General features: G+C 33.6%; 1 protein-coding gene across 2 annotated transcripts; it reads right to left on the bottom strand.

Annotated features, from left to right (window-relative positions):
* Positions 1-10,890: 10,890 nt before the first annotated feature.
* Positions 10,891-15,800, bottom strand: LOC124891070 (probable serine/threonine-protein kinase PBL7). Of its 2 annotated transcripts, XM_047402891.1 has the most exons (5): positions 15,352-15,800; positions 14,084-14,349; positions 13,705-13,894; positions 13,206-13,597; positions 10,891-11,565 (listed from the first exon to the last, which is right to left on the bottom strand). In XM_047402891.1, exons 1-5 carry the CDS (start codon positions 15,458-15,460, stop codon positions 11,251-11,253), a joined length of 1,272 nt encoding a protein of 423 aa, XP_047258847.1. In that variant the 5' UTR covers positions 15,461-15,800; the 3' UTR covers positions 10,891-11,250. The 2 variants fall into 2 exon arrangements, with proteins under 2 accessions (XP_047258847.1, XP_047258848.1); XM_047402892.1 differs by lacking the exon at positions 15,352-15,800 and having other exon boundaries at positions 14,059-14,192.
* Positions 15,801-17,737: the final 1,937 nt, after the last annotated feature.

Genomic DNA, 17,737 nt, shown 5'->3' with positions numbered 1-17,737 from the left:
TCTGTTTCTTCATAACTAAAAAGACATATTTTTTTAACTGTGAAAGAATAAATGGGACGGCGAAGAACTCGAAGTTGTTGTCGACAGAGAAGTTGGCTCAAGTTCCTCTATTTCCTCAGGTCGATTGATGGTTGAAAGTTGAAAAGGAACTCGCCCAACTATTTGTCGCCAAAGCTTGAAGTCGCCGGGGATTGAGGGGAAAAATTTTGCAGAACTATTGGTTGGGAGAGAGTTGAGAGAGACTATCGAGAGAGAAGAGAGACAGTTGATTTGGAGGAGAGGGGTGTGGGTTAATTTATATTTTTAAAAATATTAGAAAGTTTTAAAAATATTAATCAAGTCCACAATTAACTTAATCAAGTTTTCTAATTATGTTTGACCCTTTAAGTTGGTCAATGTCACCAATCCTTCATTCAAGACTTAAAAGACATCTTTCCTTCAATTTTTTCGTAAGTCTTTTAGTTTAAAAAAATATTCATTATTAGTGTTTATATATAATTATAATTTATGAAAAATAGTGAAAAGACGATCTTATCTAAAAAAGAGTTTTAATGAACTGCAAAAAGTTGAAACAACATTTTTAATGTCCTTCACACTTTTAATATATTATAGATTATAGATTATAGACATAGATTATATTTGGTACACAAAAAAAACTTATCGCTAAATCTTTTGGTGAGTTAAAATATGGCATAGACTATTTCAAGTGAGAAGCTGCAAGTATGTAGAATCAGTTCTAATTCAAATTAGCAAATGCTATGCTAGTAGTAGTATTGTCAAAGAATTGTTATGTATTATTCGAGAGATGATGAAATCCATCTATTATGGGTAGCATGAATTAATTTAATGGGTTGACAATAGTTTCAGTTAAAGGAATCACTTAAAGGAATGAAAAAAATAAAAAGAGAGATTAGGAGTAGAAAACATTACCTATTGAAAAGGTAGTGGAAGAAACAGTTGGTACGTGCTACTGGTGCAAGTTTTATTATCTTTAATTTTTACTGCTTTTATATAAAGTACTTAACGATTGATTAAAGATTGGATAATGATCACTAGGCAACTTACTGATTTGGGAACAATTAATGCACTTACAAAATAGTAAAGTATGGTCTCTGTTTTGTATCTTTGAGTCACTACTTGTTGGTAATTGTTAGGAATTATTGATTTTCACCTTGAATTGCTTATACACAGTGGAGTATTAATATTTTTGAACACCAGTATGATTCCGACTAGCATAATTGATTTTATTAATTAATATATTTCGTAGATTGAAGCCATGTTTGATTGGTGTTCTACGAGTTGCTGCAAGGTCGAGGAAAGTGTTGTTAGTGAGGTAAGTGAGACTTTAAACTTTGAAGTTTGATTTTTAAACAGTTTTATAAAAATAGATATATATTTTTTTCTGCCTAGTCCATGTGTTGGAACAAACGTTTAGCTTGGTAGAATCGGTGCTATTGACTAGTTATGAATAAGTATTTGTGAAGTCTAGTGAGAACTGCTTAGTGATAGTAGGTGAGGTGATGTTGGGACGTTGAATATATTTTCTTCGTTGCCGTTATAGTCTCTAGGGACATACATAGTTGTCGCAATATGTTAGGGGCATACTTATGGTGTCATAATATGTTAGGGGCTTGTACATGCCATCGCAGAAGACTTTTGGAGCATTATATATGCTGTTGTGGACTTGTCGGGGTGCTAGGCCTATCACCTTCACTATCGTTTATGACAAATCGTGAGATTTGATTTAGTTGAGATACAGAGTGGCTTTTTGAACTCCCGTTTGGATCTTGTTGAACATTACCTTATAAGGGACACTGTGTGCATATTATTTATGTATTTTGTTGTGCCTTGTATTCTCTAACACTTGTTTCAGGGGTATTAAAGTCGTGAGTTGAGGATCTTACTAGGTTATATTTATATATAGCTCATTCCTTACTTGCATATCTAAAGATACAATTGCGAAGGGAGAGACTCATGGCTAACAGTCTTTACGTGTGGATTCTGTTGTTAAGGCAAGCCTTCGCATTGTTCGTAGAGGCTGTCATCCAGTTTTAGTTATCTTTAGATTATATTTCTTTTCGTTGGGTTTGCATGCCCAAAAGTTGAACTCATGTAACTCTGTTTAGATGCTCCATGGTCTTGGTGTGGAATTTGGGGCTAGAGAGTTATTATCTAAGTATTGTTGTTTTCATAAACCGTATTATGATAACTGGATGGTTAATTACTTTATGTTTAGTAATTATTTCATGCATTTGGAGTTGCATATGTTTTTATCTCAGCCTTTGTTGACATTGCGAATCTAAGAAAAAATTAGCTCTCCGACAAATGGTGTTAGCGAGACCCAGTCACGTCTAGAGGTTTTTTTTGGACGTGACACCTATGGCACCATGCTTGGCTCAAAATGCTTTTAAATTGAAACGTAAAATTTTAGTTATTGAGGTTGTGAATCTTGAAACTTAAAATTGTGTGTAAACATGTATATTACCTTTTTAAAAAACAAATCAAGTTTTTTTGAGTGGATGTGAAATTTTCAAAAACGTATCAGTTATTGAGAACTTGAAAATATTGAAAGATATGAAAATCTGATCAAGTTCAAAATCTATTCGAAAATCTAATGGTAAATGCTAGCTAAGATCCCAATTGATCATTAATTTTGAAGTTGAAACTTGAAACACTTGAAAATTAGACTTTTTGAAGTTGTAATGTTTGAAATTTGAATTTGTATCTGAATATGCAATTTACTTGAAAAAATATTTAAGTTTGGTGAGAGGAAGTCTCAAAAGTCTCAAAAATCTCAAAACTGGTGTGAGCTAGTTTTTGAGAATATAAAAATATTTGAAGATCATATTTACAAAAATAGAAATTTCATGATGAAATAGATATTTGAAGATAAATTTTCATGTAAAAAAAAATAAGCCTGGACCTGGACACAGCAAAACTGAGAATAAAAGAAGATAAAGCACGAATATTCACTTTTGTTACTTCTACATTACAACCTAAGTTGCATGTACTTTTCACTTTTGATGTCACATCTATGTCGGATTCTTCAGAAATAAACTACTCTTGAATAATCCAATAAGCACCCGTTGACTTTTTTGTGTTGGACTCTTCAAAAATACACTACTCTTGGATAATTCAATAAGCACCCGTTTATTTTTTTGAAGAGTGTGAGCAACTCAAAGAGTATAGAAAGAATACTAGAGAGGATAGTAGAGAAAATTTTCTGAATTGTATTTCTTCTTCAGTATTTTACAAAGCTACTGCACAATTATTATATCGAAAACTAGCTAGGGACTAAAGTAGAATAAACTAGACTAAGTAATAGTGCCTACAGTTGTCTAGCAGAGACAAAATGAATCTACTCTATACTACTATGTATAATTTGTACAAGTGAAACAACGACTATATGGAATTGTCTTCTCCTTCTGCTTCTTCAGGACTTTCAAACACTCAGAGTCAGATCTAACGGAACCGCAACATAGATTACAACAACTAAGTGAAAAAAAATGATCAGATTCATGAAACTTTCAAATCGGCTCTGCAGCAGTTTATTATAATAGTACGTTTTATGAATCTTGATCAACTCGTCATTTCAATACTTGCACTTGGCACTTGCAGAAATGGACAGAATAGTAAGATCTTCAGGAACATTAATTTTCGAAACGAACTAAAAAAGAAACTAAGACAACCAAGTTAAAATAATGGAGTAACAAATAGCAATACTGAAAGTCAATGAAGAAGAATACTCATTTATTTGAATCATGAATAGCAAAGACTTTGTTATCAGTATGCTTGTAGTATCATTGATAGTTGTATTAGTACAAACAATCAGATATGCATCATTCTAGTGCAAAACTACAAATGTGTGTCTCAGTCTGTTACATTCATAGTACTTGTAATAAGATCAATATAAGAAACACCTATGTAACACTTGTACTGTTTCCCAGTTTGACACCGCCTTTGATCAATCAACCCCAAACTAGTACTAGCTCATTTTCAGTATTCATCACTTAAACCAGATCGATTGATCGTTTGCTGAACCAGATCCAGTGTTGTTCACATACTCAATCAGACGGGTTGGCTTTACTGCAGTTGAAACAGAAACAATGGTGTCGTTTTCAGTCCATGGATTGTGGATGAAGGCAGTTACTCTTCCATTTCTGCTTCTCATCATCAGCTGAGTTTGATTCACATATTCAATCACATGAATAGGCTTCACTGCAGTTTTCACATTTGGAACAGCAAAATTAGTATCGTTTTCAGTCCATGGGTTGTCGATGAAAGCAGTTACTCTTCCTTTTCCGCTTCCCATTATTAGCTGAGTTTGATTCACATGATACTCAATCTCATGGATTGGCTTTACTGCAGTTGAAACAGAGACAATGGTATCATTTTCAGTCCATGGATCATTGTTGAAAAAAGCATTTGCTCTTGCACGTCTACTTCGAAATCCAATTTCACTTCCCATCATCGATTTTGCTGTTCAACAACAACAGTAAGTTTAGTTAGTATAGTATAATTAAGAAATCGACAGAAACGAAAAAACAAAAGAGAAAGGTGGTTATTAACTATAACTTGAATGCTAGGCGATTTCTCTTTTCGAAAGAACAGGTCAAGAGGATATATAATTCAAATTACCACTTGTTGAATATAGCACTGCAACATATTTCAAATTTCACTAGTCATAATCCAATTGAATTTTCTTTTTTCACGTAAGCAATGAAAAGAAAGCTGTCACAATCTATTGACAATGAAACACAAGAAAAATTAACAAACAAGATCGAAGAATGGAAAGTGAAAGCTTTTCTTGGACAATAATGAACAGAGAAGATCATCACAGTGAAAGCCAAAAAATCGAAAAATACCAGAAGTGATGAACCAGAAGAAAAAATTGGTGGCGCAGAGGAAAGCAAGAAAGAGAATAATCCAGTTGAGGAGTCTAATAACTCTCATGCCCCGTCCGTGCTGTCGACGGAACATATCAATTCGAAGAACACCAACCAAAATGTAGTACATCAGTTGGTCCATTCTCTTCTTCAATTTTACCATTCTCACAAACACGAACTCCATGAATCAATGTATTTTCTTTTCTGTAAAATGGGATTTGGGATTGTTATGTGAAGAGTAACGTTATGTATATATAGCTGTTAGTTAATTAGTTAGTTATAAGTTCGGTTTAATTTGTTGCAATTGGCGCCAATTCTTTTTTCTAACTGCCTCTGCCACGTGTCTTTTCTTCTTGCTACTATTACACTGTTTATTATTCTTTAACATCGGGAGTAAATTAAAAATACAGTTATTGTATGAACAGGAATGTAGTTAAAAGTCTTTTTAATTTGTTGCAATTGGCGCCAACACTGTCACGTTTTCACTTTTCTCAAGTTACAGAAAAGGGTACTAAATTTAGCAAGAAAACTTTGACCATATTGCTACAAAATAGAACTACAACAACATATTTAATGTAATTCTACAAGTGAGATTTAAAGAGAAAATGGTATGTACGCACATTTTACCAGGTCTTGTGAAGATAGAGAGGTTGTTTTCAATAGATCCTCGGTTTGAGTAAAGCAGTTCAAAGCAGATATAAAAGGTAAATACAATAGTGAAAAAAGATAAGTTGAAAACAATAGAAGATTGCGCTAATAGTAAGCTCCAAGACAATAGATGCTCTAATAGTAAGCTCCAAGACAATAGACCATGTATATGCTCAAAATGATTTGAGTGTTTGGATGAGCAGTTTTTTAACTTTTGGCTTAAAGGAATAAGTTAGAAATTCTAACTTATTAGCTTTTACTTTTTTTTTAACCTTTTTGCTTAAAATAAGTCTACTTAAAAGTAATTTTGGCTTAAAAACATTTAAATATGCCCAATCCAAATAGGCTCTAAACTCTAGTTTGACCATAGATTTGAAGTTCGAAACTTGAAATTTGAAAATTTGAGCTTTTGAAATGGTGAATTTTGGAACTTGAAGTTGTGCGTGGACATGCATTTTCCTTGAAAAAAATTGGAAGTTTTATGAGTGAAAGATCCAAAAGGCCAAAAGTTGGTCGGAGTCTTTTTTTTTTTTTTTTTGGCACTTGAAAATATTTGAATACCAAATATTTGATCAAACAAGAAGTTTGCAAAATATGATACTATGGTCAAAAAGTAGCTAAGAGAAAGCCACGAGACAGCAGTAATGCTACTGATAAAGAATGAAGATTACAACAAACTAAGTGTAAAAGATGATCAGATCAAGATTCCTTTGCAACTATCCAAAAATCACCAGAGCTCAAAATTTCAAACAATCCAACACTAAATCATCCGAATGATAAGATTTAAGACAATCAAATTGAAAGGATGAAGTAACAAAGATCAATATCAAAAGTCTACAATGAGAATGAGTACTCATATATTTGAATCATGAATAAGCAAGACTATGTTTTCAGTACACTCGTTGTATCATGAATAGTTCTATTGGTACAAAGAATCATATATGCAACATTTATACAACTCTTTGATCAACACCAGATTAGCTCATTTATAGTACTAGTAAAACAATTACTATAAGAAATAGAACCTATCTGTTGGGACCGCATCTATTTCTCCGATGTCCACTCGCCACACGGATTTGTTTTTGGGCACCTCCGAAAAGGCATACTAATGGTGTAGTTGGGTGAGACTTTTAAATATTGGACATTCTTCCTCTATTTCTCCGATGTCCACTCGCCATCCCAAACATCTTATACCGCCGTTATCACCATTGCCAAGAAGACTTTTGTTGGGATCACGTCCGCTTTGGGCCAAGCACATCTTATACCGCCGTTATCACCATTGCCAAGAAGACTTTTGTTGGGATCACGTCCGCCACTCGCCATCCCAAACATCTTATACCGCCGTTATCACCATTGCCTGTTGGGATCACGTCCGCTTTGGGCCAAGCGGAAAAGAGAGATTTGTTTTTGGACATCTACCAAAACACCTCATACTAATGGAGTTGGGTGAGACTTATAAATATTGGACATTCTTCCTCTATTTGTCCGATGTGGGATTGCTTTGCTTTCCAACACTATCTAACACCTGCAGCATAACACTGAAAAGAGAGTACTATTTATTTCTTGAACAATTGTTCGTGTGCTGCTCCAGAGGCAGTGTTGTTGGCATGATCAATCAGATGGATTGGCTTGGCTGCAGTTGAAACAGAAACAATGGTATCGTTTTCAGTCCATGGATTGTCAATGAAACCAGTTACTCTTCCTTTTCCGCTTCCAATCATTAGCTGAGTTTGATTCACAGATTCAATCACATCGATTGGCTTCACTACAGTTTTCACATTTGGAACAGCACAATTGGTATCGTTCTCAGTCCATGAATTATCGATGGAAGCAATCACTCTTCTTTTTCCGCATCCCATCAATTTCTCTGTTCAACAACAATAGTTAGTTTAAATCAACAAAAAAAGAACAATATAACAGAAGAATCATGTATACATACCAGAACCAGTGTTGTTGGCATACTCAATCTGATGGATTGGCTTCACTGCAGTTGAAACAGAAAGAGTGGTGTCGTTTTCAGTCCATGGATTGTCGATGAAAGCAGTTACTCTTCCTTTTCCATTTCCCATCATTGGCTGAGTTTGCTTCACATATTCACTCACATGGATATGCTTCACTGCAGTTTTCACATTTGGAGCAGCAAAATCGGTATCGTTTTCAGTCCATGGGTTGTCGATGAAAGCAGTTACACTTCCTTATATGCTTCCCATCAGTTTCGCTGTTCAACAACAACAGTTAGTTTAATATCAAGAAATCAACAGAAAAAGAACCAAAAAAGGAGATCAGAGGTGTTTATTAACCATAATTTGAATGCAAAATTAGTTTTCTCTGTTACGTTGTAAGATCAATATTGGAATCATTCAGAAAACCCCATAATGTTCAGAGTAAGAGATTATACTTTGTAAAAGAAAGGAATACTAGTAAATCTTTTTGATAAGAAAGATCAGAGAATCATATTGTGCTTCAAGAAAACAAAAGTGGTAGAAGAATAGCCCACGTTGACATTGAAACTCAAGAAAATAAAAAGAATTGAAAAGAAAATCAACAAACCAAAAAGAAAGAATTACGGACTAGAAACTGAAAGCTATTCTTCGACCAAAATGAACAAAGAAACAAAATTCAGTAGAAGCATATATGCATACCAGAACCAGTGCTGTTCACATACTCAACCAGATGGATTGGCTTCACTGCAGTTGAAACAGAAACAGTGGTATCGTTTTCAGTCCATGGAAACAATCCAGCCCATGTTACTCTTCCTTTTCCACTTCCCGTCGATTTTGCTCTTCAACAATGATAGTTAGTTAAGTTTATTATCAAGAAATCAACAAAAATAGGAAAAAAAAAAAAAAAAAGGGAGATCAAAGGTGGTAATTTGAATACAAAATCAGTTTTCTCTGTTACAGTGTATGATCATTCAAAAAAACCCATAATGTACAGAGAGTAAAAGTGTTTTTCAACGAATGATCGTTGAAGAAAAAAAAAAGGATTTAGTGGACCAGAAAGAACAAACAAGATCATCATCTGAATTCATCAAAATACCAGAAGTGAAGAGCCAATAGAAAAGAAAGACGAATGCGATGAGTGCGAAAAGAAGAAAAATCCAGTTGATGATCCTAATAGCTCTCATCCCCATCCAGGCCTCATCTCCGATCATATCATTCAAAGCACGCGCCACCTCTTCGTCCATTTTCTCCTTCAAGCATGACAAATCGTTCAAACAGCTGCGACATGATCGATCCATTCACAATTTTCTTCACTTTTCTTTTCACTCTGTAAAACTGGGATTTGCAACTCTGTAAAGATCATATATAGTTGTTAGTTAATTAGTTAGTTATAAGGTCCGTTCAAATTGGCGCCAAATTCCTTTTTCTTTTTTTTAACTGCCTCTGCCTCCTGTCTTTTCTTCTTGCTACTATTACACTCTAATTCTTTAAAATAAGTTGCAAATTAAAATACAATTATATGTGAGTAATTGCCAAAAGACGTTCTTTGTGATGACTAATATTTATTAGTTAGAAGTCTGTTTAGTTTGTTGCAATTGGCACCAACTCTTTCTTTCCAATTCTTTAAAAAATAAGCTGGAAATTAAAATGTTGTTACATGTGAGTTGTAATAATTGGAATGCAACACAACAAAGAATGTGGTGCAGTGGTTTTGCTATTCTATAGTTTTCTACATTGCAATCTCGAGAGAAAAAGAGGAGTTTTTGGATTCATAGTAAAATAATAATTACTTTTTATACTCTACCCGTTTATTATAACTTGTCATTGAAATCTAGAGAGAGAGAGGGGTTTTAGGGGTTCATAGTGAAATAATGATACAATGCTAAATGTGTATCAAGAGATTCCAACCAACACAAGAACAACAAGATGAACAACAAAGTGCTAGTGAATCGAAAATGGCCACACACGGCTTCACTAGGCTTGCAACACTTGTTTGAACTAGAAAAGTGAGTTTAACAACAAGAACAACAAAGACAATATTGCTAGTGAATGGAAAGAGTCTCACACAGCTTCACTAGACTTTTATATTCAACAACACAATGTTAACAAGATTTACAAGGAAAGAGATAGAAACTTGACACACAATATTCATTAATCTAAGAACCCTAACAAGAGAAAGGAACCTAAGACTAATAAATATGAATACCAAGTTCTTACTTGGACCAAGAGGAACTCAAAGAACCTCAAGAACCTAGTTTCTAGCCAAGATACAACACTAGTATCACTCTACTAGTGAGAATTTGGTTTTGGCCTCTCCAAATGATGCGAAAGAGAAGTCAAAAATTTACAAGTCTTTGTTTCTTGAATGATAGGAATGAACTAAAGCAAGACTAGCCCTATTACATGGCTTATATAGTTACTTATAAAGGAGGGACAAAGACCAAATTACCCTTGGCATTTAAGTGGGTGGGTTTGGGGTGTCTTGGTGGGCCTCTTTACATTTTATTAAATATAGGCCCTTAGATGGGCTCACAAAGGCCTCACACATGGCCAAAAATGTGAACAAGGCTTGGAGTCGTTGCAACTCACGTGCTTGGCTTCGTGTGAAAGGTCTCGAGCTAGGAATTCCCGTATCAAATAATAATTACTTTCTACACTTTATCCGTTTATTATTACTTGTCACATTTTATTTTTTCATGAGTCAAATTTATATGAACTTTGACCAACATTTTAAAATATATGTATTTAATATAATAATATGAGAAAGATTGCAACTTATATTGTATTTTTCATATAATTTTCAAACATCTAGAACGAAACTTAAAATATTGAATTAATATAGTTTAATTTAGCTTTGGAGAGTAGTCAAATTGACTCTCCTGAGTGAAATGTGTCGAGTAAAAGTGAAATCCTGAAGCGAAACGTGTCGGGTAAAAGTGAACGGAAGGAGTAAATGTTATTTTGGATTTCAGGCAAACGTTTATTTTTAATTTGAATGTTGAAAAGTATTTTCACACTTATCTTAAATTACATTACATTGAGTATGTTATTACATTACATTATGTTATTGTTGTTGTAGTTGTCAAGAAGTATTTCCGACTATCGTCTATTTTAAAGTCCAAACTAAAGCCCCGTTTGATTCTTCACCATCAGTTCATTGATGATACTACAATACAACAAGTCTGGAGAAATAAATAGAGGAGAAGAAATGGGACAAAATAGAGGAGAACAAGTCCGGTGGAACCCTAAACTGTACATGTGTGGATTTGATGTTGTAAAGAACGTCATAAACTTTGTACAATTGTCTTCATAGAAGTTGAAGTTGCCAACAATTATCGACTGAGACAGACGACGTAGAAGCAATTCGTTAGGGTATAAAAAGAGTTGGTATCTTAAAATTGCTACAGTTTAAATGGAAGACATAAGAAAATCCAATTGAAAATATATCACAAAATTGTTCATGCTAATAATCCTTTATCTAACTTTCATCTTTTCATTTCCTCTTTATACCTTTTGAATCATATTGCATGTACACATTAACCTACCTTTCCATTTACACACATGCAAAAGGAGAATTTTGGTTTATAATACGTTAGATTTTGAGCTGCACCTGTTATCATGTTGACACAAAAATTGATAACAAGGCAAGTTTTCTATTAGCTTATACCTACAACCCCGTAAAGATTGGATGGATTCTTGCAAGAACGCAACAACCCCAGATTTGTGAACAGACCAGACCGGATGAATACCAGCAGGGGGTACCAAGTATTTAGTCACTCTGAATGCCTTCTGTCATCACCGTCAACACTAATGGGGGTCTTTGTTTCATCTATTGATCTGGATTTTTTGGAAGAAGAATGTTTACGCGATCCTTGGGGAGGCTGGGCTTCGGGGTCATACTTTTGGGAGGCAAGGTAGTTGAGAGCAGTGACTATATCGGCAATGAGAGGCCGCATATTAGGTTGCTCCTGGACACACATAGCAGCAATTGCAAGAGCTTGATATAAACCCCTCGCAGGATAATGGCCTTCTAGTGCAGGATCTGCCATCTGGTGGAATTTCTTCCGGTCTTTGAACAGTGGTCGCGCCTGCATAAGTAGAGTTACCAGGTTAAATAAAGTGTTTCATCTGCAGATTCTCGTAATCATTGAACAAAGAGAACTTCCAAATATTATGTCTTTAACGAGACTTTCTGACAGGTAAGTATGTCTATCAGTTCCATTCTTGGAGGACGAGGAGGATATCAATAAGGTCCAATCACATGCTATTTACAATTAACAAATCAGGTTTTGGGGCTCATTACACCAGCTAACTTGGCAAATGTAAATATGGTTTACATAAAAAGCAACATTGCTCTCATAACTTAAAATCTTGCGGCAATGGAATGATATGATTGAATGCTCAACGAATAGCAAAAGTATGTTTCACCACATAATTCTTAAACACAATGAAAAGAATAACCTCTTAACAAGTCAATGCATGGTACTCAAATTATGTCATCTTAATTGATAAGAGTAGATTTTTGGAGAAAAAATCTTTCTTACCCAAAAGAAATTCAAGCTGTAACTATGCAAAGCGTATTATCAGTAATTAATGGATGAACAAACATAGCACAAGAAATCAAATCAAAAGGCTTCATCAGATGTATCAGGCACAGCGGCTGGACAGATGCTTCAATGATGCATCGACAAGAATTTATTTTTATTTTTTTGATAACCATCCAAGCCAGCTTCTGTATCACATATATACCTTGATTATAATCTCCCACCAGCAATAGATGGGAGGTAATAACTCTATCCACAAAGGGTAGACCAGATGAAGGTAAGAATACTTCACAAGCCATGTATACCTCAATTATCATGTCCAAAAAGCTAGTAGCGACGTGTATCACATACTTCTGTATTATAATTCTTACAGTTTTACTTGATGATTCTGCGTTAATATGTAATATTTCCAGTCATCAAGTTTCAGAACTAAAACTATAAACAACTACGATTTTCAAAAGGCAGGAATGCAAAACAATCTGATTAAACCAATACAAGATTTTTAACCGAGGCTACATACGGCAGAAAAATATTGGTAGAATTGGCTTCTTAGTAAAATTAACCCCATTCTATAGCCGCTCATGGCTGCTTAAATATAAAGGCATTCCGGACAGCCAAGCCAGCAGGACATCAGTTCTACTTTCTAAGGGCAAACTTCTACATGACTACCCTATTCTCCACACCTTTCAATATAGACAAAAAATGAAAAGACAACTCCAAAAAGCAAGCACTGACTAAGAACTTCTATCATGACCTTCTAAACTGCTATGAATAAAAGGCATTCTAAGGGGTTTTAAAAAGGTCTTAGATCACTCCAAATCTTCAATTATTGCCTTATGTTTAGGGGGGATGCAGATTTTGTTGCATAATATAATTTAAGAGCAAACTCTAGCAAGCTCATCCTCACATTCGTAAGCCCGCATTGATGTCCACATTTATACCCAGTGTCAAATTACACATGCAGGAGGGGTTTACACGCTGTCTTAGGTCACTCGATTCATTACCTTAATATTTTGGGGTTGATGCTAAACTTTTTTTACACAAACTGCAGACAAACAAACAAGAAACAGGAGTGGACAAACCACAACTTGTCTGATAAAAAGTAATAAAGGAAAAACCATGTCTTATAACAGCATAACCACACAAATCCACATATGCCAGACGAAGAGACAAGGACATCATACCCAAGCAACAAGGTTTTGCTCCGCAGTAGATTTTGTATTGTCGATTGCTTTCCTGCCTGTGATAATCTCCAAAAGAACAACTCCAAAGCTGTAGATATCTGATTTGAATGTCAGTTGGCCAGTCATAGCATAATCGGGTGCACAGTATCCATATGTACCCATCACTCTGGTAGAGACATGAGTTTTGTCTCCAAGAGGACCCACTTTAGCCAAACCGAAATCAGATAATTTTGGATGGTACCCCTCTCCAAGCAGAATATTGGATCCCTTCAAGTCACGATAAATAACAGGCGGTTTCATTTTGTCGTGCAAATACTCCAAGCCCCTTGCAGCACCTGCAGCTATCTTCATTCTGGTGTTCCAATCAAGGAGTTTTTTATCTGGCCAAGGGTCTGCAACACACGTTTATCAACATCAGGGAAATTATAATTTGTTGGAAATTAACAAAATCCATAAACACAAATCCTTTTCAATGGTATTTTTTCAATGTATAGCATACCATGTAAATGGTCTTCTAATGAACCAAGAGGCATGAACTCGTAGACCAACACCCTATGATGTCCCTCGACACAATAACCAATTAGTTTGACAAGATTAGGGTGGTCAGCCATACTTAGAGTGAGTACTTCCACAATGAATTCCCTGTTTCCCTGACATCCATCGGGGTTGAGTTGTTTGATGGCTACAACCTTCCGGGGAAAAAAATAAAGAGGCGTCAGCAGACAAACCAATTATCTTTCTATTCAACCACTTATCAGTACCAATAAGGAATAAACACAAGAAAGTTTTGAAACGGCAAGAGAGCCATGCAAGCAATATCCCGCAGGCAACAAATGTTTTTTATTGATCTTACAAGAATGGACTTGAGTTGAGCTGACCTGACCAGTATCTGCCAGACGACCTTTGTATACTTTGCCAAAGCCACCTTCACCCAAGAAATACTCTGCCTTGAAATTTTCTGTTGCGGCTACCAGTTCATTAAATTTAAACGCCCGCGCTTTATTCACTCCATTAATCTTAATTCCATCAGTTTCCCCACCTCTGGAAACGCTACTACAATCGCCATCCATCCTAGTTGTAGATTGGTTTGCATTTTCAGACTCTTCCTTCTTCACAACTTTATGTTCACTCGCCTTTAGTGTATCTACACCACACAAAAAATCAAAATTAAACACCAAAAACCATTAAGAGCGAAAGTAAGTGAGCCCCATTTTAAGAAGAAAATGACATGAACAAGCACATGGATAGTAAAAGCCAAAGGTGTACCGATTCTCACAAAATAGTTAGCAGACCAAGATAACCCCAATGATTACATAATCTATAAAAGGAAAGGAAGAATTCTTGAGCACAAAAGACAAAACAGAGAAAGAGACTTCCAAATTACACTAAAAGGCATCCCGGTGCACTAACGGGCCGGACCACAATGGTCTATACTCTATTCTAGACAACCTTACCCTACATATTTGCGAGAGGCTGTCCCCACGACTTCTAAATTACACCAAAAAAGGCAGACCGATGCACTAAAACTCCTCCTATGCGTGGGTCCAGAGAAAGACCAGATCACAACGGTCTATTGCAAGCAGCCTTACGTTCATCTCTGCAAGATATTATACTTCAGCGGTAACTCAACCATCAGCAGCAGCATAACCATCCAAAAAACATTACAAATAAATAAATTAAATAAATAGGAAAAAAAAGTCAAAAGTTCCAAACGATGATGTCTACAATTGCTTGTACACTAGAGACTTCCAAGAAAACACCCTCAATCAAAAATTAAACCTTTTTCAAATAAAAAACAGCACCGACAAGAACAATCAAGAATTCAACTTTTTCTTCTATCAACAATCAAACAACAAATCAAGAATTCCAACAACACCCTTTTAACATGCAACAGCGACAAAACAAGAATCAACAAAAATAAAAAATCAAATCATACATACATACATGCTACAATTAAAGAACAAATAATCACAAACAAAAAAAAGGTATGAAATTTAATACCAAAAAAAATTTAGGCAAATAATCAATTTCCAACAAAACCCCACATTGAATTTTCCAAAAGGGTATACAAATCAACAATTATCTCAATAAAATAAATTGATTAATTCAAACTTTATATTAAAATTGAAAAAAAAAATCAAGAAACCTGGTTTGGGGTTTGGTTGATCATCCCTTTTGTATTGATTATTGGCTTGGATTCTTTTTCTTTCTCTTTTCTTGACTGATGGATCACCAGAACAAGGGAAACACCCCATAGCTTCCACAAACTAGTAAAAAATACACTATAAATTTCTCTCTATATATATATATATCTATAAATATATATATGTAACAAGAATTTTGTATATGTATTTGTAAGTTTTTTCTTCTCTTCTTCTTCCTCCTCTTTTAATAAGAGGAAAAGAAAGCCCCAAAAATAAAAATAAAAAGGAAACAAAGAGAGTTACAAAACTTTAAGCCAGAGTTTTGGCCTTTTTTTGGTGTGAGAGAGAGAGAAAAGAAAGAGAAGTAGAGAGAAGAAGCTAATTCTTAATACTAGTAGTACTATGTTTTCCCTTTCCGTTCATTTTTTTGTTCTTAAGAGCTCGTTTGATACGAGTGATAAGTTATTTTAGAATGAGTTTGTTATAAATTTGATTGGAAAAAAATTATGAGATAGTTTAATTTGAATTAGTTATATTGAAATTATAATATTATTTTTTTTATATTGAGAATGAAATAATAAAATCAGAATAATTGATCTTGAAATAAGTTGTTTCTTATATATAAAATATAATAATTTTTAAATAAAATTCAGTATTACTTTTTATCATGTATTTGATTAAAGATATTAATTAATTTTAAATTATTTATTCTATCATTTATATAATAATATAAAATAAGTGAAGAAATAACTTAGTAATAACTAATTCTAGATAACTTCTTCTCGACGAACGGCCCGTTAAAACTTTTTTTTTTTTTTTTCTAATCAAGTGTGACATTTACTAGTTGAGGCAACCCAATCAAGTACTTGCTCGTGTCATACTAGGAACTTTTAGGTAAATTTGTGTCTTTTGTATTCTTGTCTTTTCCTTTTCTTTTACTTTAAAGTATCTTTAAATACTCCCTCATTTTATTTTAATTGGTCCTCATTTTAAAAATATTTATTTCAATTAAATTATCTCTTTGATGAAATCAAAAAAAAATTATTATATTCTTTCAATACTATCCTCAACATTAAATAACTAAATAAAATATATTTAATTAAATTTATATTTTTAAAGCATAATTAATAAAATAAACACCTAATTAATATTTTCTTAATGGGTAGGCCAAGTCCATAAAGGCTAACTAATTCGAAATGGAGGGAGTATTTGATTTATTGCATTAAACATAATATATGGTGGAATACAAAAGTTTTAACTCCTGGATTTTGAAGTTTGAAATTTGAAATTTTGTTGAAATTGAATTTGGATATGTATTATGTTTGCAAAAATTTTTTGAAGATTTTGAAGTTTGAAATTGGAAATTTTGTTGAAATTGAATTTGGATATGTATTATGTTTGCAAAAAAATTTGAACTTTTGTAACTGAAAATTTACAAAAACAATAATATACTTTCTCTATTTCATATTAGTTGGTTTCTTTCTAAAAAATATTTGTTTTAATTGGGTTATCTAAGTTTTAAAGTCAAGAGTATGGTATACATATGTTTCTCATTTTACTTTGATAGAAATATTAAATACATTCACAATTTTTAAAATCATTGAATGATGCATAAATGATCAAAATTCTCAAACCAAAATTAAATGGTTATTACTACTTCCAATTATAAATACTCAATATTCTAGACGTAATGCATGGGATGAAGTAATATGTATCAAACTTTAATGTTTAATTATTGAACTATTGCACTCTAAAAGGTATATAAGGATAAATATGTAAAATGTATTTTTAGTTATTGATTTCTTCATGAGAGAGTCAAGTCTACAAGGTCAAAACTAATACGACAAAGGTACATATATGCCCCTGAACTATAATTAAAGGTACATATATGTCCCTCGTTATACTTTTGTTACATCTATACCCTTCCTGTTAATGTTTAGGTACATATATACCCTTGAGCCTAACAATTGGACACATGTCATCATCGTAACGACTGATCTATTTTTTTTTATTTTACTTAATCCAAATAAAAAATTACCCAAATCAAACCCAAACCCGATCCATATTCGATCCGTACCTATCAAATGTTCGAGAGGTAGAGATAAATTTTGAAAGATCCTAAAATAGTGCAACAATCATAACACAATAGACAATATCAGTGATAGTTATTTTAAAGTTTCAAAAATTAAAAATTCAAAATATTTGAAGATCAGATTTTCAAAATGTGATCAAAGTTTGCGATCAAACAAATATTCAAAGATAAATTTTCAAAATTTACTCTCTAACTCCTTGATCAAACACTAGCTTCTTTAATTTTTAAAATTATAATATTAATCGTATTTGAACTTGAGTTGATGATAAAGATAAGATCTACATACATATCACCCT

The sequence above is a fragment of the Capsicum annuum genome, unplaced genomic scaffold (genome assembly GCF_002878395.1).
Source record: "Capsicum annuum cultivar UCD-10X-F1 unplaced genomic scaffold, UCD10Xv1.1 ctg3001, whole genome shotgun sequence".
Lineage (NCBI taxonomy): Eukaryota > Viridiplantae > Streptophyta > Magnoliopsida > Solanales > Solanaceae > Capsicum > Capsicum annuum.
The sequence above is the reverse complement of the archived record's forward strand: the minus strand, read 5'-3'. Positions and strand labels throughout refer to the sequence as shown.

Excerpts from the sequence above, each read along its gene's own strand:
- LOC124891070 (XM_047402891.1), bottom strand. The coding sequence starts at position 15,460 with ATGGGGTGTTTCCCTTGTTCTGGTGATCCATCAGTCAAGAAAAGAGAA. Across the intron at positions 14,350-15,351 it reads TCAACCAAACCCCAAACCAG|ATACACTAAAGGCGAGTGAA; the intron begins GTTTCTTGATTT and ends TGTGTGGTGTAG. Across the intron at positions 13,895-14,083 it reads GTCTGGCAGATACTGGTCAG|GTTGTAGCCATCAAACAACT; the intron begins GTCAGCTCAACT and ends TTTCCCCGGAAG.